At 49.6% G+C, this 24,160-nt stretch overlaps 12 protein-coding genes across 12 annotated transcripts; 6 read left to right on the top strand and 6 right to left on the bottom strand.

Annotated features, from left to right (window-relative positions):
- Window positions 1-62: 62 nt before the first annotated feature.
- N7518_003102 (NAD(P)-dependent alcohol dehydrogenase) lies at window positions 63-1,228 on the bottom strand (the record flags this gene model as incomplete). Its single annotated transcript, XM_057184029.1, has 2 exons — window positions 63-962; window positions 1,052-1,228. The coding sequence occupies 2 exons, from the start codon at window positions 1,226-1,228 to the stop codon at window positions 63-65; spliced, it is 1,077 nt and encodes a 358-aa protein (XP_057045479.1).
- A 718-nt stretch (window positions 1,229-1,946) lies between these two features.
- N7518_003101 (putative AP-1 adaptor complex subunit beta) lies at window positions 1,947-4,540 on the bottom strand (the record flags this gene model as incomplete). Its single annotated transcript, XM_057184028.1, has 7 exons — window positions 1,947-2,376; window positions 2,429-2,790; window positions 2,841-3,409; window positions 3,462-4,099; window positions 4,162-4,293; window positions 4,369-4,389; window positions 4,464-4,540. 7 exons carry the CDS (start codon window positions 4,538-4,540, stop codon window positions 1,947-1,949), a joined length of 2,229 nt encoding a protein of 742 aa, XP_057045478.1.
- Window positions 4,541-4,593: 53 nt separating this feature from the next.
- N7518_003100 (DUF5310 domain-containing protein) lies at window positions 4,594-5,164 on the top strand (the record flags this gene model as incomplete). Its single annotated transcript, XM_057184027.1, has 3 exons — window positions 4,594-4,812; window positions 4,954-5,031; window positions 5,081-5,164. The coding sequence occupies 3 exons, from the start codon at window positions 4,594-4,596 to the stop codon at window positions 5,162-5,164; spliced, it is 381 nt and encodes a 126-aa protein (XP_057045477.1).
- A 139-nt stretch (window positions 5,165-5,303) lies between these two features.
- On the bottom strand, window positions 5,304-6,615 carry N7518_003099 (putative transcriptional regulator; the record flags this gene model as incomplete). The annotated part of the gene is made up of 2 exons (XM_057184026.1): window positions 5,304-6,287; window positions 6,367-6,615. 2 exons carry the CDS (start codon window positions 6,613-6,615, stop codon window positions 5,304-5,306), a joined length of 1,233 nt encoding a protein of 410 aa, XP_057045476.1.
- Window positions 6,616-7,101: 486 nt separating this feature from the next.
- Window positions 7,102-7,847, top strand: N7518_003098 (flavin-linked sulfhydryl oxidase; the record flags this gene model as incomplete). The annotated part of the gene is made up of 2 exons (XM_057184025.1): window positions 7,102-7,268; window positions 7,325-7,847. 2 exons carry the CDS (start codon window positions 7,102-7,104, stop codon window positions 7,845-7,847), a joined length of 690 nt encoding a protein of 229 aa, XP_057045475.1.
- Window positions 7,848-8,275: 428 nt separating this feature from the next.
- N7518_003097 (coatomer subunit alpha) lies at window positions 8,276-12,360 on the bottom strand (the record flags this gene model as incomplete). The annotated part of the gene is made up of 7 exons (XM_057184024.1): window positions 12,201-12,360; window positions 12,070-12,119; window positions 11,688-12,007; window positions 10,677-11,630; window positions 9,731-10,642; window positions 8,593-9,680; window positions 8,276-8,530 (listed from the first exon to the last, which is right to left on the bottom strand). The coding sequence occupies exons 1-7, from the start codon at window positions 12,228-12,230 to the stop codon at window positions 8,276-8,278; spliced, it is 3,609 nt and encodes a 1,202-aa protein (XP_057045474.1). The 5' UTR covers window positions 12,231-12,360.
- A 512-nt stretch (window positions 12,361-12,872) lies between these two features.
- On the top strand, window positions 12,873-13,538 carry N7518_003096 (uncharacterized protein; the record flags this gene model as incomplete). Its single annotated transcript, XM_057184023.1, has 1 exon — window positions 12,873-13,538. One exon carries the CDS (start codon window positions 12,873-12,875, stop codon window positions 13,536-13,538), a length of 666 nt encoding a protein of 221 aa, XP_057045473.1.
- Window positions 13,539-13,706: 168 nt separating this feature from the next.
- On the top strand, window positions 13,707-15,013 carry N7518_003095 (uncharacterized protein; the record flags this gene model as incomplete). The annotated part of the gene is made up of 3 exons (XM_057184022.1): window positions 13,707-14,611; window positions 14,670-14,884; window positions 14,937-15,013. The coding sequence occupies 3 exons, from the start codon at window positions 13,707-13,709 to the stop codon at window positions 15,011-15,013; spliced, it is 1,197 nt and encodes a 398-aa protein (XP_057045472.1).
- Window positions 15,014-15,588: 575 nt separating this feature from the next.
- Window positions 15,589-16,993, bottom strand: N7518_003094 (putative tubulin-specific chaperone c; the record flags this gene model as incomplete). Its single annotated transcript, XM_057184021.1, has 4 exons — window positions 15,589-15,795; window positions 15,858-16,583; window positions 16,635-16,795; window positions 16,879-16,993. The coding sequence occupies 4 exons, from the start codon at window positions 16,991-16,993 to the stop codon at window positions 15,589-15,591; spliced, it is 1,209 nt and encodes a 402-aa protein (XP_057045471.1).
- A 1,406-nt stretch (window positions 16,994-18,399) lies between these two features.
- On the top strand, window positions 18,400-19,365 carry rpnL (proteasome regulatory particle lid subunit rpnL; the record flags this gene model as incomplete). Its single annotated transcript, XM_057184020.1, has 2 exons — window positions 18,400-19,015; window positions 19,087-19,365. Exons 1-2 carry the CDS (start codon window positions 18,449-18,451, stop codon window positions 19,363-19,365), a joined length of 846 nt encoding a protein of 281 aa, XP_057045470.1. The 5' UTR covers window positions 18,400-18,448.
- Window positions 19,366-19,621: 256 nt separating this feature from the next.
- N7518_003092 (uncharacterized protein) lies at window positions 19,622-20,927 on the bottom strand (the record flags this gene model as incomplete). Its single annotated transcript, XM_057184019.1, has 2 exons — window positions 19,622-20,651; window positions 20,722-20,927. The coding sequence occupies 2 exons, from the start codon at window positions 20,925-20,927 to the stop codon at window positions 19,622-19,624; spliced, it is 1,236 nt and encodes a 411-aa protein (XP_057045469.1).
- A 1,350-nt stretch (window positions 20,928-22,277) lies between these two features.
- N7518_003091 (MFS transporter) lies at window positions 22,278-23,929 on the top strand (the record flags this gene model as incomplete). The annotated part of the gene is made up of 5 exons (XM_057184018.1): window positions 22,278-22,365; window positions 22,418-22,663; window positions 22,718-23,560; window positions 23,619-23,792; window positions 23,844-23,929. The coding sequence occupies 5 exons, from the start codon at window positions 22,278-22,280 to the stop codon at window positions 23,927-23,929; spliced, it is 1,437 nt and encodes a 478-aa protein (XP_057045468.1).
- Between the last annotated feature and the right edge of the window lie 231 nt (window positions 23,930-24,160).

Raw genomic sequence — 24,160 nt, 5'->3', positions numbered from 1 at the left:
ACACTTCGATCTTCATTCGTGGGCACATCTCTCGTCTATTCTAGCTGTCTAATTACAAGCTCTTACTCATTAGCAAGCACGTATCTATAGCGGGCCTTTCCATCATCCATATCTACAATCGCCTTATTCGCATCCTTCATTGGGATGACCTCCACCCACGGGCGGATTCCCTTTTCAGCAGCAAGCTCAAACATCTCCCGGATCTCGTTGGGGCTACCAACGAGGGAGCTTTGCAGCTTCAGGCGACGCATCAAGCTCCGAACAGGAGCGAACAGTCCACCATCCTCAGGAAGACCAACCTGCACAAAAGACCCAGCAGTCTTCAGCAGACCCAGGTAGTCGTTAAACGGCATCTTAGTAGACGAGACAGTCGAAACAATCAAATCCAAAGACCGAGCATGAGTCGTAGCCCAGTCCGGCTCATCATCAGTCGCAATATAAAGATCCGCGCCCATCTTCAGCGAATCCTCCTTCTTAGCCAGCTTCCGGGAGATAGCAACAACCTGATCAGCCCCCATAGCCTTAGCAAACAGCAAGCCAAAGTGACCCAGTCCTCCAACACCAATGATGCCCACGCGCTTGCCAGGACCACAGTTGTTGTGCTTCAGCGGGCTGTAGAGGGTGGCACCGCCGCACAGCATGGGCGCAGCATCAGCCGACGAGATGGCATCGGGGATCTTGATGGCGAAGTGGCCAGGCACACGGTGGTACCGGGCATACCCACCGTACGACTTGCTGCCGTCGTAGTGGACGCTGTTGTACGTGCCGACGACTTTCTTGCAGCAGTAGTTCTCCAGGCCTGATGCGCACTCCTCGCAGTCGCCGAGACGGCCAAGGCAGGACTCGCTCTGCGCGCCGACACCGACGCGGTCGCCGAGCTTGATGTTGGATACCTTGCTACCCACGCGCACGGCCGTGCCGACAATTTCGTGGCCTACGCAGCAGGGGTAGGCAGTAGGTCTCTGTGGAATGTTAGTTTGCTGGTTTTTTTAATACTTTTTTATACAGATATTGCACAACGCTGCGTCTGTACGGAAAACATAAAACATACCCAGCCACTCCGGAGAGTGTGTAAATCAGAGCCACAAATGCCGCAGTGAGACACTTTGATATCAACATCGGTTTCCTCCCATTGTTTTGGCTCGAATTCTTGCCAGACCATCTTGCCCTCGCCGGCACTAGGGTCGAGACCCATCCAGCCCTCGAATTTGTAGTCTGTTTCCGCCATGTTGTCCGATTGAAAGTGTTCACCGTGCACAACTTTTCCGGGAGCTTTGCCCCATTTATACTCTTGGACGCGGGACAGGTCCGAACCCCGATTCCAACTCGGCGTTTGACACTGGAAAGGAAAAACCTCGGTATAATCACTAATTGGTAAGCCGCGTTCTTATCCGATGGATCCGTTTTGTGTGAATTCGCAATTTGAAGGGCCCATAACGTGTGTGATGTCTATCTAGGTGGAGTAGGGGAGATAAGTTGAGCTAGCATAGCAGCATCTGCATAGTACATATCTCCTGCATAGACAGAGTCTGCTGTGATACATTGGACGATATACTTCATGCACAGATGTCAGAGATTTGTGGGGTCAAAGCGCAGGGATGAGGTTTTTTTCCTATTTTTCGCACGCGGTGGAGTTGTGGCTTGCATCGGCCGAGAAAAAGCAGGAGGCTATTTGCATCTCGCTGGCCTATCTCTCCACTACAAGGGATGTTCGGTAAATGCTATTCTATGAGGGCAGCTTTGCCAAAAACTCATAAAGAAATTGATATTCGGGGCAGAAATGTACAGGCCTTTTGAAATCCGGTAAAGATGCAAGCAAAATTAAACAACTAAAAGAAAACAATCTATCTCGTTCAATTCAGATGCTCGCTTGCGAAAACACCCGAAATAACATCAACCAGTAAGGTGGGCTAAACACACTTGGCTATATCATCACTGTCATTGCTCTAGAAGAGTGACAAGATGTCGTCGTTGGATTTCTTAGTCTGGTTGTTTGAAGAAGGACCCGCATTACCAGAGAGACCAAGACCAGAGAAACCGTTCATGATATCACTGCTGTTGGCACCGCTCGATGAGGGCTGAGCAGCACCAGAGTCTCCAAACACGCCCAGGAGATCATCCAGGTTGTTGCTTGTTTGGGCTGTCGGGGTACCAGCTGTAGGGGACGCTACACGTACGGGGGTACCAGCCAGACCCTCCAGGCCAGACAGACCGCCGGATGGCTCGGTTTGTGCGGAGGCAGGAGCACCGCCGTCGAAATCGATGTCCAGCAAGTTCTCGACGTTGTTTTGCGACTGTGCGGGGCCTGCGGTGCCGCCAGCGGCAGCGGCAGCAGCCGCGGCCAATGGGTTCTCGCGCGCGTTTTGGATTTGTTCCCTGAGGAGTGGTTAGCGACATGTTCGAAGAACACAGGGGATTGAATACGTACTCGATAGCAGCGCGCATGACAGCATCAGCGCCGAATCGGCCGTGGCCGACAAACTGCTCGGGGGGCTTGTGATAGACGGAAGAGAGAGTAGACAGTTCGGAAAGGAGTTGGTCGAGGAGCGCCGGTGGCAGTGAATGTATCGTGGTGACGATAGGGGGCTTGTCCGAGAGCACGATGTTCTTTGTCGCGTTTGGATCGCTGGTATTGGAAAGAAGACGCCAGTAGATATACGCTCGGTCACGGACATCGGGATTATCGTTCTCGGATGTCGCAGCCTGGAGTACCCGCTGCACCAGGCCCTGTGCCTTCTCGGGCCGCTTGAGGAAGAGTTTGACCACAGCTGTGAGGATTTGCAATTGTGTCTAGATAGGTTAGTCGAGGTGGTAGCATATACCAGGAGGGAAGAACAAACCGAAGAGAATTCTTCGTTGAAACCATCTACAAAGCCACTCAAGATATCACCCGCGTTGCTAATCTTCTCGGCATACTCTCCAACAATCCAGATGAGTGCCGCTCTAGCATTGGGCTCATCCAACTCATCAATGCACTGGCATAGAGTCGGGATGATACCTTCGTAGCCAGGGTATTTCCGGAAGATGTCCTTGATGACAACAATCGCTTCCTGAACGACGTAGTTCACCTTGGTGTTAATGAGATCCAACAACGTGTTAACGCAACGCTCACTGGCGCTCTCAATCTTGATGGCAACCTGGCCGATTGCCCTGACAGCTCGGCGGACAAAGTCCATATCGACTTCAAGGGCATATTCCTTCAATTCAGCCAGGAGCTGGTCCACATTGCGATCGTTCGCTATGCGTACCATGATCTCAAGTTTCTGGAACTTGACATATTGGGGGTCATTGTATTTGCAGAAGAAAACGCGGAGCTCTTTGTTGAGAATGTCAGGCTCCTTTTGCAAAATAAGGTCGATATTTCTTAATGCAACGTATTGCACTTCGGGGGCTGATGAAACCAATGTAACTATATCGAATTAGTAAAAAAGAAATGTAATGAGAGCAGCGAGCGAGCATACCCAACGGCGGAGCCATCTTCTTTAGGTAGGTCTTCGACAAGTCAGGGTTGACGTTCTTCATATGTAAAAACACTGCCTTGACTGCCGCAAGAACCACACCGGCATTAACATGCTGGAACTGAGGAGCGACTCGTTCACAAATGTGCTCCGACTCTTTCACGTCGGTAGTCTTATACTCGGCCAAAGTTGAGAGAATAGTCACGCGCCCCCATTCCGTACACTCGTTCAAAGCCATCAGCATCTTCCGCAGAGTGTTACCGGTAATCTGTAGAGCGTGTGTCTCGGGTGCTGTGTGCTGAATCTCCTGAAGTGCGGTCACCGAATTGGCGACGACCATGGGGTTGGGGTCTCCAATCATCTCCTGAAGCATCTCCAAGAACCCGTTCTCGATGGCCATTGTCGGGTTCAGATCGAAAAGCTTGGCGACACAGATTGCAGCGGTCTTGCGAACATAGGGCGACTCGTCTCGGAGGGTCTTGCGCAGCGGTTCTTCCATGTAGTCCACCATCTTCTCCACCCGAATACAACCCATTGTCCGGATTGCCAGCGCACGAATCAGTGGGTTGGGGTCTTCCGAATCTTGCACGAAAGTGTTCACGGCGAGAATACATAGATCAGGGTGCGATTTGGCGTAGTTCCTGAAAGTGAGATTCGACCGATCAGCATACGTAGCCACCCTGAGTTGTACGGTGGTACCCACATGAGATAGAGATAGACCAATTTCTTCTGCTCGAGATCGGACGTAGCAATGTTTTTGAGAACATCCGGGAACAGGGCCGAAACATCCTTTCCTAGGGTCATGGCCATGATTGTCTTCTGAATGGATTCCTTCCTGTTGCATTGTCAGCCAAACCACGTCTTCGCCATATACTACCAGGCCAGACTGAGGATTCACTGCCATACATACCGTTCATACGCATACTGGGAACTGTCATAATAGTTAATATCATCCATCATTCGCCATGGCAAGGTGGCCAGCGCATGGTGGAGGGGGCCGCATACACAAGTCCAGCTCGCAATTCAAATGTCTCTCCTTTCCGAGGCACCGCAAAGGCGCCGCGGATCTTGTTCATCGCCATGGCGAGGATGTATAAGCTTCAGCAACGACTAGGTCGTGCCTCCGCCTAGAGATATGGGATTGGGGTGGGATTCGAGCAGCGTTTGGCGACTGCGGGGGATTGGGAGCTTCACGGTCGCGCGAGGTCAGGGAATGGAATCTGTCGAGATTGTTCGTCACTTTGTCCGCAAACACAGAGAGGTGCGTGAACAATCCGGGGTGGGTAGATTTCGAGGAGGAATGGGGGCGAAGGAGAGAAAGGGTGTTTCGGACGATCAAAGTTGTCCACAAATGGTGGCTTCTGGACTCTCCCGCTCTATGGCCATTAACTCTCCCTTTCATTTATTTTGCCATTAGTCCAGACCATCACGGTGTAAATGGTATTTATTCTACATCAGTCAAACTATCCAACTACAAAGACTAACACTTCTGCAGGCTAACCTCCCTAACTTGCGACGCCTCTTTGTCGAGGCTAGAACCGAGGCGGAGGAGAACGAGTACTCGCGAAAAGCTGTATGTCATTGGACCCCTCGAGTTGATTTGATCATGCTAACAAGTTTAGTTTTACAATCTCGTCCTCTTCATCTCTTCTGTTGCCATCTTCAGCCTGACTGCGCAGCGCATGAGTAGACCGAAAGTCGGGTGATGAGGGAGACTCCTATTGCTATATATTTGGACATTATGAACTATGAAGTATGAAATACAAAGTGATAGAACGCATCATCCGATTTCATGGCAGCTCATCGGTCCGACAAATTCATTCATTACGGACCCCATGCTATCCATCAATCAGTCTCTTCGCCCTCACTCTCTAAGAACGCAAGCGACTGTCGTCCCCGGCCCAGCCTACGCCGAGGCTTCGCCTCCTCATCATTATCCTCGTCACTCACAGCACCCCATTGTTTTGCGCCTTGCTGGATCTGCTCTAAATCCGCTTTCAGCTCCCGTTCTTCGCGGATCTGGTTTGCCTTTTCTTGAGATGGCCGGCCAGTCATTCCAGCATCCTGAAGCATCCCCTTGAGATGCTTGATTTTGGCGTTAGGGGTGTCATATGGCGCCAGCTCTTTACCCCAAAGCTTACGGATCCCGCATTTGACGAGCCACCCTTGCAGTCGTTTGATTTCAGCCTGGTCCGGGCTAATATCCTCCTCCTTGGCTTTGGTGGCTTTGGTGGCTTTCTTCTTCGTCTTGGTTGCAGTTTCTCCGGCACTTTTCTGTCGCTTGCGTGGGGCCTTAGGCTGGGGCTCTTCGTCAAGCACCACCGACATCTCGCTTTCCGAATCATCCTTGGTATCTTTGTTCGGGTTGGTGGCATTCAAAGCGTCATCGGGAATATCTGATACATCTTTTGTGGGTTTTGGTACGGAGGCTTTCTTTGCTGGCGACTTCTTCACTGGCGACTGCTTCAAAGGGGACTTTGTCACTGGCGTGCTCGATCGTTTATTCGGCTTTGTGACATCGTCACTCTCATCACCGGAGAAATCAGAAGCGTCTGACATGTCCTTGTGTTTTTGTACAGAGACCTTCTTCCCGGGTGCCTTTTTTATAGGTGCCTTCGATCGATTCTTGGGCTTTGTGACCTCATGAGTCTCGGATGGCGGGGCCGGTAGCTCATCTTCCTCATCGGATACCGGCATCTTAGTCTTCTGGCGCTTCCTAGGCTTTGTTGCGGTCTCGGATTTTGCTCGCTTCGCAAGGGTAGTAGGCTTGGCCTTCGAGGGAGAAGGGGTTTGTGATTGTGGATCTAGTATTGCCTGATCTTGTATTCCCTGTAAAGCATCGCAATCAGTGCCTTTCCTCTGAAGCTGCGCAAGCTAAAGAAGCACTGCAAATGCAAACAAGACTCACCACCTCGTCCTTGATTATATCTTCACTCCGCGCTTTCCAGTCACCTGTAGTCTTGAAGTACCCCGCTGTGAGACCTAGTGTATTTTCCGCAGCAAGTCGCACGCGCTTCACGGTCAATTCCTCCAAATTTCCCGCCTTGAAGATTGCAGCCACTTGGTCACGAAGGGTCTTCCCGAGAATCTGATCAGAGGGAGTGCTGGGTGCCTCACCCTCAGCTTCAGAGTCGGACAGCGCATACTTCGGCGGCATGTTTATGTCACTCTATGGCGATTGAAAGGAGGTTAATAGTGTAGGAGTGAGTTCGTATCAATCGTCCAGTTCCTCGGACGGTATATGAGGAAATAAATACCAAAGAGCAGAGTAATAGAAGAAAGATATTTATTTATCTCAATCAAACTGCGAACTTGAGCCGTCTGAGTTGAGCGAGCGCGCGTGAATGGATGACAAAGCCGGATCGAGATTGATCGGCGTGACATTTGACTTGTATGTATGTCATTTGAGACTCTTGCTCAAAGGCTCAGCTTCTGGATTTACATATTCAAAGCTCATTGATTCTAAGGATCTTGCTCACTTATTTCAAGTTCTCTTTACTAACTGTTGCGCCAAATATCCATCACTATTACCTCTTTCTCGCCTCCGGTGATCCTCCGCAATCCATTATAAATCAACCTCGAATCACTTTCACCACTCCAAATCACCGATTTGTCGAGGGAATCAAATATTTACAAGTGAAAAATGTCATCGGCTCCACCGGAAGTCAGTAGTCAATTTAAAGGCGCAGGGTCCATATTCAACCAGCAAACCCCCGCGAACTCCGCAAGCTCCTCCAAGCCAGCCGGAGACGATGACTCGAAAGCCGCGCCATTGCCCAAGGGTGTAGTCCTGGACAAAGATGGAAAGCCGTACGTATCTACGACTAGCGGTAACCGAGGTCGGCGCTAATATACCCACCTTACAGCTGCCGCACCTGCACCTCCGTCGCCTCATGGCGAGCATTGACAAAGCAAGCCGAACTCAAAAATGCAAACTCCAACACTACCCCATCCCCCAATTCAAACACAGGCAAAATGACGACCTCAACGCCAGCTCTGGCCGCCGCTGCAACTCCCTCTCCGAGCGAAATTCCCTCAGACTGCCCGCCAGACGTCGAAGAGCTAGGTCGCTCAACATGGACACTATTGCACTCGATGGCAGCCACATACCCTGAAAAGGCAGATACGGAACACCAGGCTAATATGGGCGGGTTCTTGAAGTTCTTCTCAAAGCTGTACCCGTGCTGGGTGTGCGCGGATGATTTCCAGAGATGGATGGCGCATCCGAGTGGGCGGAATCAGCCGAGACTGGAGAGCCGGAAGGAGTTTGGGTGGTGGATGTGCGAGGCGCATAATGAGGTTAATCGGAAGCTTGGGAAGAAGGAGTTTGATTGTCGATTGTGGGAGGAGAGGTGGCGGACTGGGTGGAAAGATGGTCGGTGTAATTGAACTGTATGTTTATGGTGTTTTTGTTGGAGTGGTCTTCTCTCTACTCTTCGATTTAGATCTCCCTTGTACATTAGATATGCATATTTGGCAAATCAAGACGGATTACTTTTATCACTACTAAGCAGGTAAGACATAGATACCAGGTGAAGACAAGACCTTTGGGTGCCTAGGAGATAGAGCTTTTGGACAAAACATGTTCGCATACAAACTAGATCGCTAAGCAATTATAATCTTGGATACAAAAAGACATCTAGACAAGGGGACTGGTACTGTGTGCAGGAAGTTTTGTCTTTCTCCCAGCCGAAAAAAAAATGAAAAGCGCCACCAAACACAACTTCTCCTCGTGCAGATGAAAATGTACCCATTTTGTAACTTCATTTCAAGAAGAGAAAAAAGGCAAAAAACCGTTATGCTTCGTCATGCGGCAATTAAAACTGACTGGGGACGAACAGGCGTAGGCCGCTGGCCGGGGCACCAATCTCCGTAACCTCCGATATCCGGTCGACACTTCCCTTGTATTGGGGGTGGTATTTGGCGCCGGTGAAGGGGTCTGAGACACTGGGAGAGCCGCTATAGATAGGGGTAAAGGACGCAGCGCAGATATCGAACTCGGCGAAGGGGTCGAAGTCAATGTCAATCTGGTCCTGAGGATTTCGTTCGCATTGAGCTTTGATCTTCTTGGCCTGTTTTTCATAATTAGCATTGGGATACTATAAGTGGCAAATTCAATTTTAGGAATTCTTACCTGTTCCAAAAGTTTAGCGGAGCCTCCATTAACCAGCATTCGGTTGGCAAAGCTCAAGGCTGAGCCGTAGTTCTTGTTGGCAAAGGCCAACTTCATGGCAGCCATCAACGCTAGTTGTCGGTGAGCGACCTCGAGCTTGGGAATTGTGAAGTAGGCAGACAACTCAAGGCTGCGCTTGAGATCCTCAGGGGAGTTGGTGGAGAGAGTACGGCGCTCGAGCTCGATCGACATGGCGAGAATGTATTCCCGAGCAGTGGCAATGATCTTCTTCGCTTCATCCACATCGGCTTCGGATGACACGGTGTTAACGAGAACAGTGTGAAGAATACGTTTGAAGGTTGCCACGCCCTCCTCCAATCGGTTGGACCGCATAGCGGCATAACCCTCTTGTAGGTCAACACTGGCAACCGTCTCTAGGTCTCGGGGAATGATGGGAAGCATCTTCCGGGAGTCAGTCTCATCGATGGTCCGGCGCACGTAGTTGATCAAAGGCGGCAGACCAGCAGTCGCCGGGAGGTAGGTCTTAGTCGCCTTGTAAACTTCGAGGAAGCGAGCCTTGAGAGGAGCGAACTGAACGGCACCAACTTGACGGTTCAAGAGCTGCATGGCAGTGTCGAAAGAGCCAGCGGCAACGTGATCAGCAGCCAGCGGGGAGTTACGAGCCCACAAATCAGCCTCAGAACTGCCCGCGCCAGCTTCGGCGCTTTCCACATTGACAAAGTCGATTTCTTCCTCAACAATAACATCATCACCCATATCCCATCCGGAAACTGCCTCTTCGTCATCATCGAGGGTTTCCCGGGCAACAGCAGCTTCTTGCTCCTCTTCCTCAATCTCGAATCCAACAGCGCCAGCCTCCTCGTCGACGACACCAACTTCTCCGAGAAGAGCCTTCTCGAAGGAGGAGTGACCGGCAGCCTTAACGGGCCAGTTGGAATTGAAAGTGGGTACAATAGGGTGGAGAACCTTCAGAGGTTGGTCGAGTGTGGGTAGGACAATCTGATCTTCGGTGAGACCAACCGCCTCCAAAATGGACTCGGCCTCTTCAATCAGACCATTTGACTTGGCAGTAAGATAGGCGAGAGGGTCTGCGAGAATTAGTATGAAAAAAAAAAATCGGCACTAGGGTTGTACATACACAAGTCCACTTCCTTGAACATCTGGATGCGGTCCTCAACGTCGCCACGGTAGATGGCGTTTTGGAAACGAGAGGTGAAGTCGCCACGGTGTTCGGCGATCTTAGCCATACGAGAAAGCTTCTCTTGGTCACCGGTAGAGAGGTACAGGAAAGAGAGCTTGTCGAAGCTACGCTGCTTTTGGTAAGTCATTTCGACGATCTGATGGTTACCATGAGCCAATGCCTCAGCTCCAAGCCTGGTCCAGAAGTTGGGACGGTCGAGCTCCCGTGCCATCTCATTGGCGACCTCGAGATTACCACATTCAAGGGCAAGGTCAAAGCGGGTCTGAGGGTCTTGAACGAATTGCAGAGCAATCTCCGGGTAACCTTTCTTCTGCAGGTAAGAGATGATGCTCTGGCCAACCAAACTCGAGGTCTTGATAATCTGAAGCATTTCGTCGTAATTTCGCTTCACGAGGGCGAGCTTGAAACGATACTCAGTCGGGTCAATCTCCAAGATGCGTGGCTGGGCGTTGCGGTCAAGAGCATAGACATTGCGTCCCTTGACGCGAACGAGGTACACGGTCTGGTCGAGAGTGCGGATAATACCGTTGTCACCGTTGAGAAGGGAGTACTTCACATGGTTAAGGGTGGAGTAGAGCAGGACACCGGCGTCATCCCAGGTAGCACTCTTGATGCGAATAGTCTCGTGCAAGGTGCTAACCTGCTCGAGTGTCTTGGTCACGATAGTGACGTTGTGTTTACTGAGCAAAGCGCAGTACAATCCATCGTTAGACCACACCACGTACTTCACCCCGCTGACAGCAAGCTCTGCAAGCTGCTTCTTTTGTTGAATGTCGAAAAGAGTAACATGTGTAGGGGTGATGAAGAGCAGGCATCCGGTACCACCAAAGTAGATATCGGTCGTGCCCGCTGGGGGGCTTGATTGTCTTCGTTGTGGAGTTGCTAAGATCCTTGATATCGACCTGTTGGGTCGAGGGGCTGAAGACGGCAAAGCGGTTGCGGGCGACGAAGACTGCCGAAGTAGCCTGTCCACGTTTAACATCTGTAGGCTCAACAGCCCCAGTACCATCTCTGGGGAGATGAATCAGTTCATAAGTTCCATTATCGGCGGGCGTGGTAACCAAAATAGCACGCTCAGCGGGGTTGTAAGAGAGGGTACGTGGGGGGACCCATGGGGAACCCAGCTTGCGCAGCGAAAGCAACGGCGGCGACTCGACGTTCTTGCTGAAGTCATATGACTTGACGTGCTTATCCTTTGTGATGTAAAACAGCTGGTTCTGGTAGATAGCAGACGCAGGGCGCTCTCGCTCGAGCTTGAAGACCATAACACCAGTGTCATGACCCGCGGCAAACAGGTTCATCTCGGGGTGGGCAGCAATAACCCAGAATCGATCAAGGTCGCGCTTAAAGGACTGAACGGATGTACGCTTGTTGAGATCCCATGCGCGAATCGTCTTATCTTCGCCGACGGAAAGGATGAGGTCTTGGTGCGGGTGGAACAGAGCAGCGGAGGCATTCTGGAAATGGCCGCGGCAAGTATCGACTTCCCATGCCTTAGTATCACTCATGCGCCAGAGCTTAACCAACCGGTCGTCACCGGCTGACACGAGCAAGGGTAGTGTGGGGTGAAACGAGACCCAGTTAACACCACGGTCATGACCTTCCAGCACAAACTTAACGATTGCATCGGTGTTTCCGAACATATCGGCTTGGTTTGGGTTGGCTCTTGCCATTTGATCTTCGAACGAAACCGAGGTTGGGGCCGAGTGCTTCTTCCGCAGGCCGGAGATATCCCAAATGCGAACTGACTGATCCAACGAGGCCGAGGCAATGAGATCCTCGGTGGGGTGGAACTGAGCGCACATAACATAATGGTTGTGACCGGTCATCGTACAGACTAAAAAGAGTAGACGTGTTAGTCGATGTTATTGCAGGTAGCTCCAATGCATCTTACTGAGTGACCGATTTTGCCAGTTCCAGATTCGGATGGTCTGGTCGTCGGACGCAGACAGAATCCAGGGCAGCTCGGGGTGGAAGAAAACTGTTCGCACATAATCCAAGTGGCCATTCAATGTGAACAAGCACCTCCGAGTCTGGTAGTTCCAGACCTTGATCTTGTAGTCGTCACCTCCCGATACAAACAGGGGCTGGGTTGGGTGGAAGTCAACGCCGCGAACCGGGCCATCGTGTTCTTCGAATCGGTCGATAAGAGTTCCCATGCGGTAGTCCCACAGTTGGATCGTGGATGAGTGAAGGGAGACGAGAATCCATGGTCTGTTTTGTGGTCAGATTGAGCACTTTGAGGTGTTAGGTGTCCCTCCGCGGGATTGACTGACCGTTTGGGATGGAACGCGATTCCTTTAGCTCTGGAGGATTTGGACTCGAACTAAACAAGTGAGAGAATGATTAGCAACTTCAATTGAGTCCCATTGTTCGATGGCGCATTAAGATGCCCGAGGGGGTGTACCTTGGTGAGCATGTTTGGGGAGGACTGCATCTTGAAGATTTGGCCGGAGCCGCACTGTAAAGTAGCAAGCTCCGCACACTAGAGAGCAATATAAGGCAGAGGCGACCACCGCATCCACCTGAAAGAAAGAAAAGAGCGAAAGGTAAACACTTGAAGCTGGTGTTGGTGTAGCAGTTAACTAAACGTGGACTCTATTGTGGAAGCGAATGACATCGGCCAATCATGCTGCCGGGCGGTGAGCGGTCAGGGGAGCTGGTCTCGATCTTTATGCTGTACGCTGTCCAAAGAGACTTGATTATTTTTAGATCAGGGTCGAAGTGGAATCGTGATATATTCTCATATTATATTGAATTCCTATTATGGTTTCTCTTTTTTCGAACCGGCATCCAAAGTTCAACGTCGAGTGGACATATATGCGGTTCTCTATCACCCCCACGTTAGAAGCATCTGGAAGGCCATGATGTTATAGCGACCATGGCTTTCTTGCGCGTTCCATTCTGGTGCGATTTTCCTGATCTCTTCATTGTACTTTATCTTTTAATAGCATACATTTCTCCAGTCACATACTCCATCATTCCTTCCTTGAGAGCTCAGTTATGGTTTTTGCAACTTGACCGTCTACCTCGGATTGACATGTCAACGCCGTTTGGGTTCAAGACTTGATATCAGATAATGGAAGACCTTCCAATGAATGATACGAGTCCTGACAAGTTAAAGGAGCCCATTGAATACTTCGCCGACCTTACTTCTGATGCTGCAGCAGACCATCAGCCCAAGGAAAGGGAGCAGAGTATGGACGACTCAGGACCCTCAACGCCTGCGCATGACATGGATCCACTCGAGGACAGTGACGAAATTCGAGTCATCAAGCCCTACGATATTGAAGAGCCTGATGATGAGTTAGAAACCAGCCTACCCAGGGTAGATCGACTATGCCTCCCGGATCGGTTCGAACGATGGCAGCGCGACTTGACAGACTACCTGAATGACATGGGCTACGAACCCGATGGATCGAATAGCAATACAATTCCTTCGGCGCGAAAGAGAGGACAGAAGAGAAAGCCAGCCCACAACACTCTCGCTACACAACAGTGCTACCCGTTTTTCGCACAAGGACATGCGTCGGCCGAGACCCAGCCCGAGGTTCATGAGCATCGTCCCAAAAGGCAAAGGTTTAGCGAAATTCCAAAGTGGCATGCTCAAGACATAGACTCATTTGGCGCTTTCCGGGAAGCCAACGAGAATGAGAGCTCCGGTTCGGAGACAGCATCGATCGACTTGAATGGCAACGACCCCATGAACAACTGGCCCATAGCCGATGAGATGGATATCGACTGAAAATTCTATTATAATGGCATTCTGAGCGGTCATTCCTAGCAAAGTCACGGATGCGGATTTGTAACGTACGACATGACGTCATGTGTATCTCATTACAGCCCTAGGGCTAAATCCCATTGCTTCATCAGATTTGATCTTTACCATCGTCCACAAAATCCACCATTCATCATGGCTACACGAACATCTTCACGCCACGCTGCTCAGAAGGCCAAGGAAGCCATTTCAACTTCCGCCGAGCCGACCGGCAAGACTTCCAAGGGAACAAAGCGGAGAGCTTCCGGCGATGAAGCTCCACAGCCGAAAAAGGAGAAAACGGAGGATATAAAGCCAGACGAATTGAAAAAGGAGGAAGTACCGGGTACATCGGTAGATCGTCCAGTGCAGAAGACAGAGGAAGCACCTGTCAAGACAGAAGAACCACCCGAAGGACAAGCATCGACGGTGAAACCAGTCGAAAGCCATCCGGAGAAACCGCAAGGAATTGAGGGAGGTCTTCATAAGTCCGAGGAGAGGGAAAACTTAATACCCTCCAACATCCTCGAAAAAGGCTTCATCTACTTCTTCTTCCGCCCACGCGTCGATGTAGACGAGCCTGAAAGTTTCGGCGATGTCGCCCGGAGCTTCTTTGTCCTCCGTCCAACCGCCCTTGGAGCGGAATTCGACCACGGCCAAGGCTCCGTCGAAAAAGACGCCTCGTGTCGGTTGATGATACTCCCGAAAAAAAAGTTTCCGACCTCTTCCAGAGAACGAGAAATGGGATTTGTGGAGAAGGCTGGACAATCCATGCAAGCTCTCCATGATAATTTCATTGCTGGTAAAACATACCAGACTTCCACTCGAGGTGAACGTCATACCGAGGCAGCCAGACCCTACGCGGAAGGTGTCTACGCGATCACCTCCGCACCGCGGGCATCCCATCTCGCCTATATCCTGACCATCCCGGCCGAGTTGGGTGATGTCCAGGAGGACTTCGGCCTGCAAGAACGGGGAAGTTGGATCGTTCAGTCGAAGAGTCCCAAGTTCCCTGGTCCACCAGTTGGTCAATTACCAAAGAATCCAGAATTCCCTCCATCGTAAGCTGTCTTCCATGGAGTGATTCTAATATTCTCATATTAACATTGTTCTCGTTAGGGTACTTGAGAAATTCGGAGATCTCCGATGGGTGCCTCTGCAGCCAGAGTTCCTGGACTATCCTTATTCTCAATTCCTCATGATCGGCTCGGCGCAGAATGACCTTGGCAAGGCTGCGTCTTCTATGGGTGATAAACAGCCTAAGGAGGAAGAGCCTGGTCAGGAATTGGAGAAAATGGCAGACGAAGACGAGCACCGGGTTGATTCCCTCCAAGGTATGTTGCTACGTTAATTTTCTGTTGATCCTGAGATTGACCTGAATCCTAGGAGATGCAACCGTCTATGAAGACCTGGGCTACCACGCGAAGAATTACCCCAAAGTGCCCACAACTTGGAACGCGTAATCCTTGAACTTTTGCAGATCACAAACAGTGACCTAGTCTATCTCTCAAAAGTAATGTTATTGATCACATTTAAACCTGGAAAGGCATTTTATGTCTTATTCTGTAATTTGCCAATTATCTTCATCCTCCGGGCTATAAACGACATCCAAAAGGCCAGCTTAATGTTAGCTTGAAAAACGTTTCATACTGTCGGACTATTAGGCTGCATAGGCGCCGAAAATATATATTCCTCTCCCACTAAATGAGAGATTGTACATTACACTCAAGTCAGTATATGCTCCTTCGTCAATCTCGTATATTTCTGTCTGTAGTTACAGATATATAGCTGAGTCTACAAGTACATGGCTGAAGTAACGCAATAACCTTGAATCTTTCCCCAAATTCAAATAATTGCAAAAATCGTAATTGATAATGGTGGCATAAAAAATAAAAGAGTAGAACTTAAAATTATTCGAAGTAGAAATGGCGTAATCAATCTCGTGAGCGCATGATGACAATTGATATCGAGGATGCGTCCTATAGGAACATGTCCATTCAAGTAGGAAGTAAGACATGGAACGATCAAGCGGATAAAACTAGTTTGGGACTACATTAATGGCATGCAAGATGTCCTCGAGAGACCATCCCGGCCCGCCGGGAACAATCTCTGCCCAGACCTCTTCGGGAACGGCATCGTTGGGGTCGAGTAGCCTCCAGTTTGGACTAGGCTCCTGCTTAATCCATTTGAAATCTTCGACCTGGCTCCAACGGTCTTCGTGATCGGGACGGTCATGCCTCAAGGCCTAGATAGAAGAATGTAAGTAAAATACCCAAGAGAATATATAGCCACGAGGAGAAAACTGACATAGGCCTTCGGGATCCGACCAAACCGAATATTGGAACAGTCCTCGATAATGGGGTTGCTAGAACAGCTGAGATAGACATCAACGTCGCTGCAGTCGTGCATGCGGAACTGGCGACATGAGACCACGATCACGCTATTCTTAACACCGGTGATGTGTGCGGGGCCATTGACTTGACCACAGATCAATAAGCTTTCTTTGATCCCTTTGGCAGTCAGACTGGCATATGGCTTTCCGTTGGCAGTGGGAATAGACATATCCACGATGCAGCGATTCAAGGAGGTGATTGATACCGGGACTGTGGGTGACGACCCAGAGGCCGGAAGCATAATATGAAGTCCATAATGGTCATCGACCGACACAGAGGATATGCCGGTGGCCGCAAAGGCACTAGTGGGAGGATTCTCCGAGTGGGAATTTGTGGTAAAGTCCCCGACCGGGCCACCTGGGAATGAAGTGGGCGCAAGCTCCGGTCGCTCTTGTTGCTGCTTGTCTGGCTCGTTCAGTGGGGTGGAAGGATAGTTGGGTGTGTGGTTCGCGGACGAGTCAACAGACGAGGCACCCGGAGAGTGGTACCCAGGGATGCTGAGCCGTCCTTCACCTGCCAGCACGGCAGCATCAGACAAAGATACAGCAGAGGTATTTTTCTTGTTCTTGAAGCTAAACTTTGACCGGGGCTCGAATGTTGCACGTATTTCGCTCAATCGATCCTGCAAAGCCTTGATTGCCTGTAAATATGTCAGCTCTGCTCTATCGGGTATATTGTGAGTCGTGTTTACCTCTGCGTACACCCTCTGATCATAAGTGGGGATATAGCTCGCTGCATCCTTGACCTCATTGGATAACCGTACGATCCCGGCAAGGCAGTGGTCTGTTGCATCGGCACGTTCACCACCCACGAGAGACGTATCTGCAAGCCGATCCATCTCCTGCTGCAAATCTAGAAGAATGTCATTAGCAAGGGGCTTTTAAAGATGTGTGGCTTGATAATGATGTAGCGCCTGAATACCAACGGGAACATACCGGTGATCTCATGCTGGAAGTAGCGGAAGAAGCGTTCCTTCATAGAAACATCGGCTTTCGAAACTGATTGGTTATCTGCCGACAGTCGACGTGGTTGTGTTTCTGCTTCAGCCATGGCGTATGCAAAATGTTGGTTCAGGATTGAAAGCGGAGATGAAAGACTGGGGAAGGTCGAGGCTCTGTGAGATACGTGGGAATGTAACAATGACGTCGATTTGATCTGAGTTGATCATACCACCCCGCACGATATTGAAGCTAAATGAATTCTGGCGAGCTTGTTTGCGATAGATGATTGGCACTCTGTATTTCCCCACATCCAAATATTTATTTAAATCACCTTGGGCGCAAAATCTAGAATAAGTTCGGATATCCGAGAAGTCGAGCTGTATTAAAGTCAATCCCACAGTATCCAATATAATTTTTCTTATTTTGAAGTCAGATTGACGCGATACTCACTGCGCTTCACTGTGACGTCGATCATCCCGCATCGCACGGAGGTCGGAAATCAGATGATCCGGGTGGATTTCAGGCTACAAGGCATCAACTTGACTTTATACTTCGTCTTTTCGTACTGTACCAAATATATATGTTACCCTTCAAGGATGTTTGGAGAAAGACTAGAGATAGCAAGTTCCTAAAATCGAGGATGCCACATGGGATGGTTTGTTTTGATTATTTTCTATTACTAGATTGACAAAGAGTGAGAAGCTCCGAGCCCTGAGGGCTGATCATACTCCATTTGGGGGTGATACAGTGGGAGCACTAGCCTGAAACCATTACAACGTAAGGTTTTGTTCGGTCGGACAAGTATGAGACTGTTCACGAAGTTAGATTGATAGAGTCTCCTTATAGCTGGATCCTGATAGTTTCCGGTCTCTAATTCCCAGGGAGTCAAACAGGAGCATATCACCTTGTACCGAGTATAAATTTGATGTATGCTTTAGGTATTAGTACATAAGTAGTACATATACAGGCGGTCTCTCTCGATGGGCTATTGATATATATATCAGAAGTTTTGTCACTGCATTCTATGACGTTCGTTGTATCACTCGGTTTGCCGGGCTCACTGGGCCTGCGATGAGTGACGAATTACCTTCTTAGACTTCTATCGAGTTGATATGCATATACCTATTACCTATTACCTTTTGCTGTTTTCCTGGATACCTAAGCTTGAATTGCGCCATACCTGTTCTAGCTAGGCTAAAACATCCGTATGCCACCCGGGACACGCATTGTCGGATGACCATGCGTAGACATCAATTTGAATAGTATATATAGCTGCCAAAATACTGGGCCATCTTTTGGTTCAATCCAATAACAAATATTATATAGCCTGGCTTGTGGTGGTAGTAGTAGAAGTCAACATCGGCGACTATCAAAATGCCCGCACGTGACTGCACGCTGACCGCCTACCACAGCTCCGTCATGAGCATCGGAATGTCGCCAACAATCATCAATCAAAATCCAAATTCTCTATCGTTTCCGCTGCTTTAATTACTGCCTTTGCCATACACCGGCTAGGCTGCCTTATTCCCTTTCGGTATTGCCCTGAACCCACACAACCTCCATCATGTCCGATCTACAGTCCCTTGTGTCAGAGCTCCACGGTGCTATCGAGCGCAAACAGTTCGACGTCGCCAACGACCTCCTCAGCCGTTCCAAGCGAGCTCTCCTTATGCAAAATGCTTTGATTCCGACTTCCTCCACACCTCCCCAGCTTGTCGTCCTTGCCCGCCAAGTCCTCGAACTCGGAGCACTCGCCTCCATCCGCCAGACTGACGCGCAGCTATTCACACGGTACTACCAGCAACTGCAGCCATTCTACGATCTTGAGAGACATGCCGGTCTGCCCGGGCAGGGCTCTTCGGAACTCGACTTCAGCACTAGCCAACGCAGCAAGATTACGGGGCTGTATCTGCTTCTTCTTTTGAGCATGGGCGACAGTGCCAACTTCCACACAGTGCTAGAGGGATTGGTAGAAGAGGCGTGCTTGAAGGGTGGCAGTGTTGAGGATGATGCGTGCATCAAGTATCCCGTTGAGCTGGAGCGCAACTTGATGGAGGGAAGCTATGACAAGGTGTGGAGGGAGACGAAGTCCGAACGTGTTCCGTCGGAAGACTTTGGTCTGTTTTCGAATGTAAGTTGCATGCGTGCTCAGCTCGAGCTCAATGTCTCTGTCGGCAAGCATACTGATCATGAGCTTTATAGGTTCTCATCGGTACTATCCGCAATGAAATCGCAGGTTGCTCAGAGAAGGCATACCCCTCCCTCCCCATTTCCAACGCCAAGAACCTCCTCTTCCTCGAGTCTGAGGGTGCAGTGATCGAATTTGCCAAGCAGCGCGGCTGGATCCTCCGCGACGGTCGGATATACTTCCCTGTTGAGCCCGAGGCGACTGCTAGGTCTGAGCGGGATATTCTGGTGGCTAGCGGTACCGTTATTGAGAATGCTTTGGGTTATGCTCGCGAGCTGGAGACTATTGTCTAATTACACGCTCAATGGGAACGATATACTTTCTTCGGATATGAATGACTCTTTTATTGTCTTCGGGCGCGGCTGTACTTGTATACCTGTCGCTTATGCATCGTGTTTTCTCTAGCGTGTTCATGACTACAATCATGTTAGAATAATTTCGGCTTACGAATCTCCAGTAGCATTTTAGTAGTCGACAAACCGGGACCTGTATACGGTACGGTCTCAGCGTCTAGATGGCCTTCCCAATTTGGCATGGCTTTTTATTTGACTATAGATCAACAGTCCAGACACAGAGCCTGCGATCATAGAAACTGCTCGAGACACACAATATCTCAGTAGTATCTTGTCCACCCTCCCACACGCCACTAGCATAATTCATACTCTCATGTTCAGTAAACTTTGCCAGAACCTCAATCCCCCAATTCGGAGCCCCATCTTCGTACTTGCACGTAACCCGTACAAGCCTCGTCCCGGCATGCATACAGCTCGCTAGCACCAGAAAGCGGTACTCGGATACCTTCGACGCAACATCCTCGGCCGGAATCCTCGTCGTATCCAACAACCGCAGTCGCCAAACCCCACCCTCAAGCCCCTCCTCAGCGAGAACCTCTCCCCGCCGCGTAGCATGGTACACACGAAGACTCTCATCATAGCACCCCGTCAGAAGAACCGGCGCATCATCGACCAAGGGAACATCAAGAGGCAAGATAGCAGTGACACCAGCAGTGTGGTGGCGGGCGCGATCATCATGCTCGAGCATCATGGGCGAGATATGCTCGTCCGGATCATCCAACTCGGTGGTATTATCGAATCGGCGCGTGTGTAGCGAGCCGAAGTCATTCCCCGTGAACATGAACGGGATCTGGGACTTCGCATCTGGGGTCCCGGTGCTTGTTGACAATGCGACAAACCAGACTTCGATCATCTGCTTGGCTTCGTATTTGCCCCATTCTGCGACACTATGTTCTTGGCGGATGTCGGCCTCTGTTCCGAAGACGGCTGTCCGGCTGTCTGAGAATGTGACGGCGAAGCCATCGGCTGCGAGCTGCGGGAACCAGTTTTGCGGTGCCCAGGCGAGGAATAGGGCTGGGATTGAGGGGTCTTCGTGTACTTGCTTCGTCCATATCTCGGTGATGCTTGGAGTTGGAGTTGCGGATGTGTCTCCGGTGGTGGGGTTGGATACTTGGAATAGAGCCACTGATCCCACGCTGCTTGCAATTGCGAATAGGTTCTTGTGTCTTGGGTGGAAATGCAGGTCAAAGACTGCGTATGGGACGGCAATTCTTTGGATTTGGGATCTAAGTGCTGTTAGTGGGTTTGTTATGAGGGCGTTATACTAGGTAATATGATTGATTGTGGTTAGCTTACAATGTCTTGCTAACAGGGTCTAATTTCCATAGTTGTAGACTCCCAGTTTTGGACTGCTCGATTCCTCCATCTTCAGTTTTGTTCTCTGATAGAAGGTAGGTGCCCACGATGAAATAGTCTGGGGCCTCGGGACAGAACTCCAGGCAACTGGGTGGCTGGTCTAGAAAGACTGTAGTCGCCGACTGGGGATGTTGAATGCTTCCCATTTTGCTCTAGTCCGAATTTAGAATGATTTTAGCCCTTGCAAGTCTCGGAGTTTAGCTGTCGACTCCGGAGGGGGCGGAATGTGGCGTCTTGAATATGTCCGAAAATGTCACCGCGGCAGGGTATGTATATCAAAAGTCCAAGTCGCGTGACACACTATTTCCACTCCGACGATGCACACGGTGAACGAAATGAGATCCTTTGACAATCTAGTTGCTCTCAATCTGTTGCGTTGATAGGATTTGGAGTCAAAAATCACATAGTGGGGCGGTGAGATATCCACCTTGAAGTCGAGGATATCGCGTCTACGGAGGATAGTCTGGATATGTACTAAGTATACTTGGCGTTTTATATGTGCAGTTATGGAGTGGTCTTAGCCATTTCGGAGTATCCCACCAATAAGACTCACTGTTTGTAGCGATTGCCTAGAACCGATACTACATTATAGTCGCTATATATAGTTCCTACTGGGATGGTATGCCGGATTGGTTGCATTTGGAGTTACCAAGTAAATACCAACGAGAGATTATATATTAGATAGAACAATACAATACTATCAGAATATGAGTTGATATACACCCTCATAAGTTGGACTTGCAGTAAGATCTGTCTCATGCATGCCTCACGCCGCGGCTTATCCCTCGAACTATTATTGTTTCAGTGCATTGCATGTAGACCCCGTTTTTCTACCCCGCGAGAATTCAGCCGTTTACCAGTTTCAGATCAGAGGACCGAACACGCAAGCTACGGTGCCGATACTACTGTGATCTGCCTAGTCATACTTGGTACATAAGACCGCGGCAGGTCCGACGGTTGCCGACGGGCTATGTGCGCCTAGATACATTGGCAGATTTGCGTAATAGCTCGACACTTATGGGGTAAGTGGATCAATCGCGATTGAAATGTAAATGTTCCGTGAGCTCTTGAAGTTCTGTTCGGGATACCATTGCAGGATGTGTATGCTTGTACATAGTACATAGTACATAAGACGGATCTGCAAAAAGGGCGTGAACTCTAAGTGTGACACACTCGTTGTGATTTCCGTGTTGCCTTCCTTGTAGCTGCATTGGAGGTGCATTAGAGGTGCATTGAGGCATCGATCAGGGTGTTCGGCTCAGACGCGAGCACGATCTGAACTGACTCATTACCAATAGAAAGCCATTGCCGGCACTAGAAAGACGAACTAAACATGCAGGGCTCGTAAACGAAATCGACAATAGTGTTATCTCCATGAGCTAGCTTAATATAATGGGATTCTATTTGTGATCATAGCGCCTGAAAACTACTTAACTAATTTCTTCTCTGCCCCCCACTTTTTCATTCTTCTCTTGTCAAACTCTCAATATATTAAAATGGACAAGGATACAAAGCCATGGGGCTACAGGTGGCGTTCATCTCGCCTTTTGGTGGTTTCGTCCATCACGGTTGCCTTATTCGCAGGTGTGTGGTTGCTTCACTGTTCTCACTCTGAGTCATGCTAACAATCCACTAGAGACATTTCTCTACGGGTTTCTTACTCCGATCTTGAGTTATATGCTTGAAGAACGACTGCATCTGGATCCATCACAGACTCAGACATTCACTACGGCATTGCTCACCACTCATGGGTTCATTGGTCTCGTTTCTGCTCCGATTGTCGCGCATTTTGCCGAGAAGACTCCGAGCCAAAAGAAACCACTATTGATCGCCCTGGCAGGATGTTTTATAGGGACCCTTATGATTGCTCTTGCCCCATCCGGTATGAGCATATTTAATCTTGATGATGACTCTACAAAACTGATTTCGTGAACAGTTTGGATCCTCTTCTTTGGTCGCATCCTGCAATCTATGGCAGGTGCCGGAACTTGGGTGGTTGGATTTGCTCTATTGGCAAATAATGTGGACAAGCAACACCTTGGACAGTCGATGGGCATGGCCATGTCATTTGTAACTGCAGGAATGGTCGGCGGACCAACAGTGAGTGGCGCATTGCTCCAGTTATTTGGCTACTGGGCCGCCTGGTCACTTCCCTTGATCGTACTCGTCCTGGATATCATTGCCCGCCTGGTAATGATTGAGCCTGGTCTCGAATCTTCAAAGAAAATTGATTCTTTGAGCAAGCCTATTTTGTCAGTGGTCAGCAATGAGGTGGACCCAGAAGAGACGACTGCACTGCTTTCTGAGGCACCATCTACCGTCAATCCAGATGACTGTAAAGTGGAGAACAAGCATGACCTCAAACATGAGTACTACAGAATTATGCTCTCCGATCCACGTGTTTTGACCGGATTGACCAACGTCGTCGTTGTCTCCTCCCTCATGTCTGGCATTAACAACACTCTCCCTGTCCACCTGCGACAAGCATTCGGTTGGAAGAGTTTGCTCATTAGTATGATGTTCTTCTGTCTCCAAGTCCCGAATATCGTTCTTAGCGGCCCATCCGGATGGCTTCGCGATCGAGTCGGAATACGGGGACCTACCGTCTTCGGCTGGCTTGCGATGATCCCTCTCATCTTACTTCTAGGGATGCCCGGGGACTCCCACTTCCCATGGGCCGGAGGAGATGCAGCTGGAAAGTCTATTTTTACCACCGGTTTGATTGCCTTGGGTAGTATCCTACCTCTTGTGCGCGGCGTAGGAGCCGTGCAACTGGCTTGTGAGTGATCACATTTTGTGTTGTTCATCCCTCCACTAACAATTGTGACTTTCAATAGATGTTGTCAAGGACATGGAAACTAAAGATGCGCAGCTATTCGAGGCCAACAGAAGCAACCTGCGAGTCTTTTCCATGACTGAAGTGGGATATAGTCTCGGAATGATGCTCGGGCCTTTATTGACTGGCTCGCTATTTGAAGGAGTTGGCTTCTTTTACATGACTGTGGCACTAGGTGAGTCATACTTTCTAATAATGTACCGTTCAATTCACTCACCCGGTGCAGCCATTACCTGCCTCATCCAGGCCGTCATTTCCTGGCTTTGGTTGGATACCTTAGCCTCACCTGAAGCCCCCGAAGCTTCTGTTTAAACATTGGCTAGTTGATAAATATGCGTTCAAATTAGTCCCAAGAATCGTTTATTGATATGAGTACTTTAGTAAGGTTGATTTGCCTCGGAGTACATATGAGATAGAAGATGAAATGCAAAAATATCAATAAACAAAGCGCGAATATAGGTTGAATCAATGTTTCTATTGGAATCGACGTTTACGGGCGACTAAATATACTCTCATTTGTTAATATTGCATCAGCTAGCTTTC

Source organism: Penicillium psychrosexuale, assembly GCF_028828465.1.
Source record: "Penicillium psychrosexuale strain IBT 29551 chromosome Unknown utg000002l, whole genome shotgun sequence".
NCBI classification, from domain to species: Eukaryota; Fungi; Ascomycota; class Eurotiomycetes; order Eurotiales; family Aspergillaceae; genus Penicillium; species Penicillium psychrosexuale.
The sequence above is the reverse complement of the archived record's forward strand: the minus strand, read 5'-3'. Positions and strand labels throughout refer to the sequence as shown.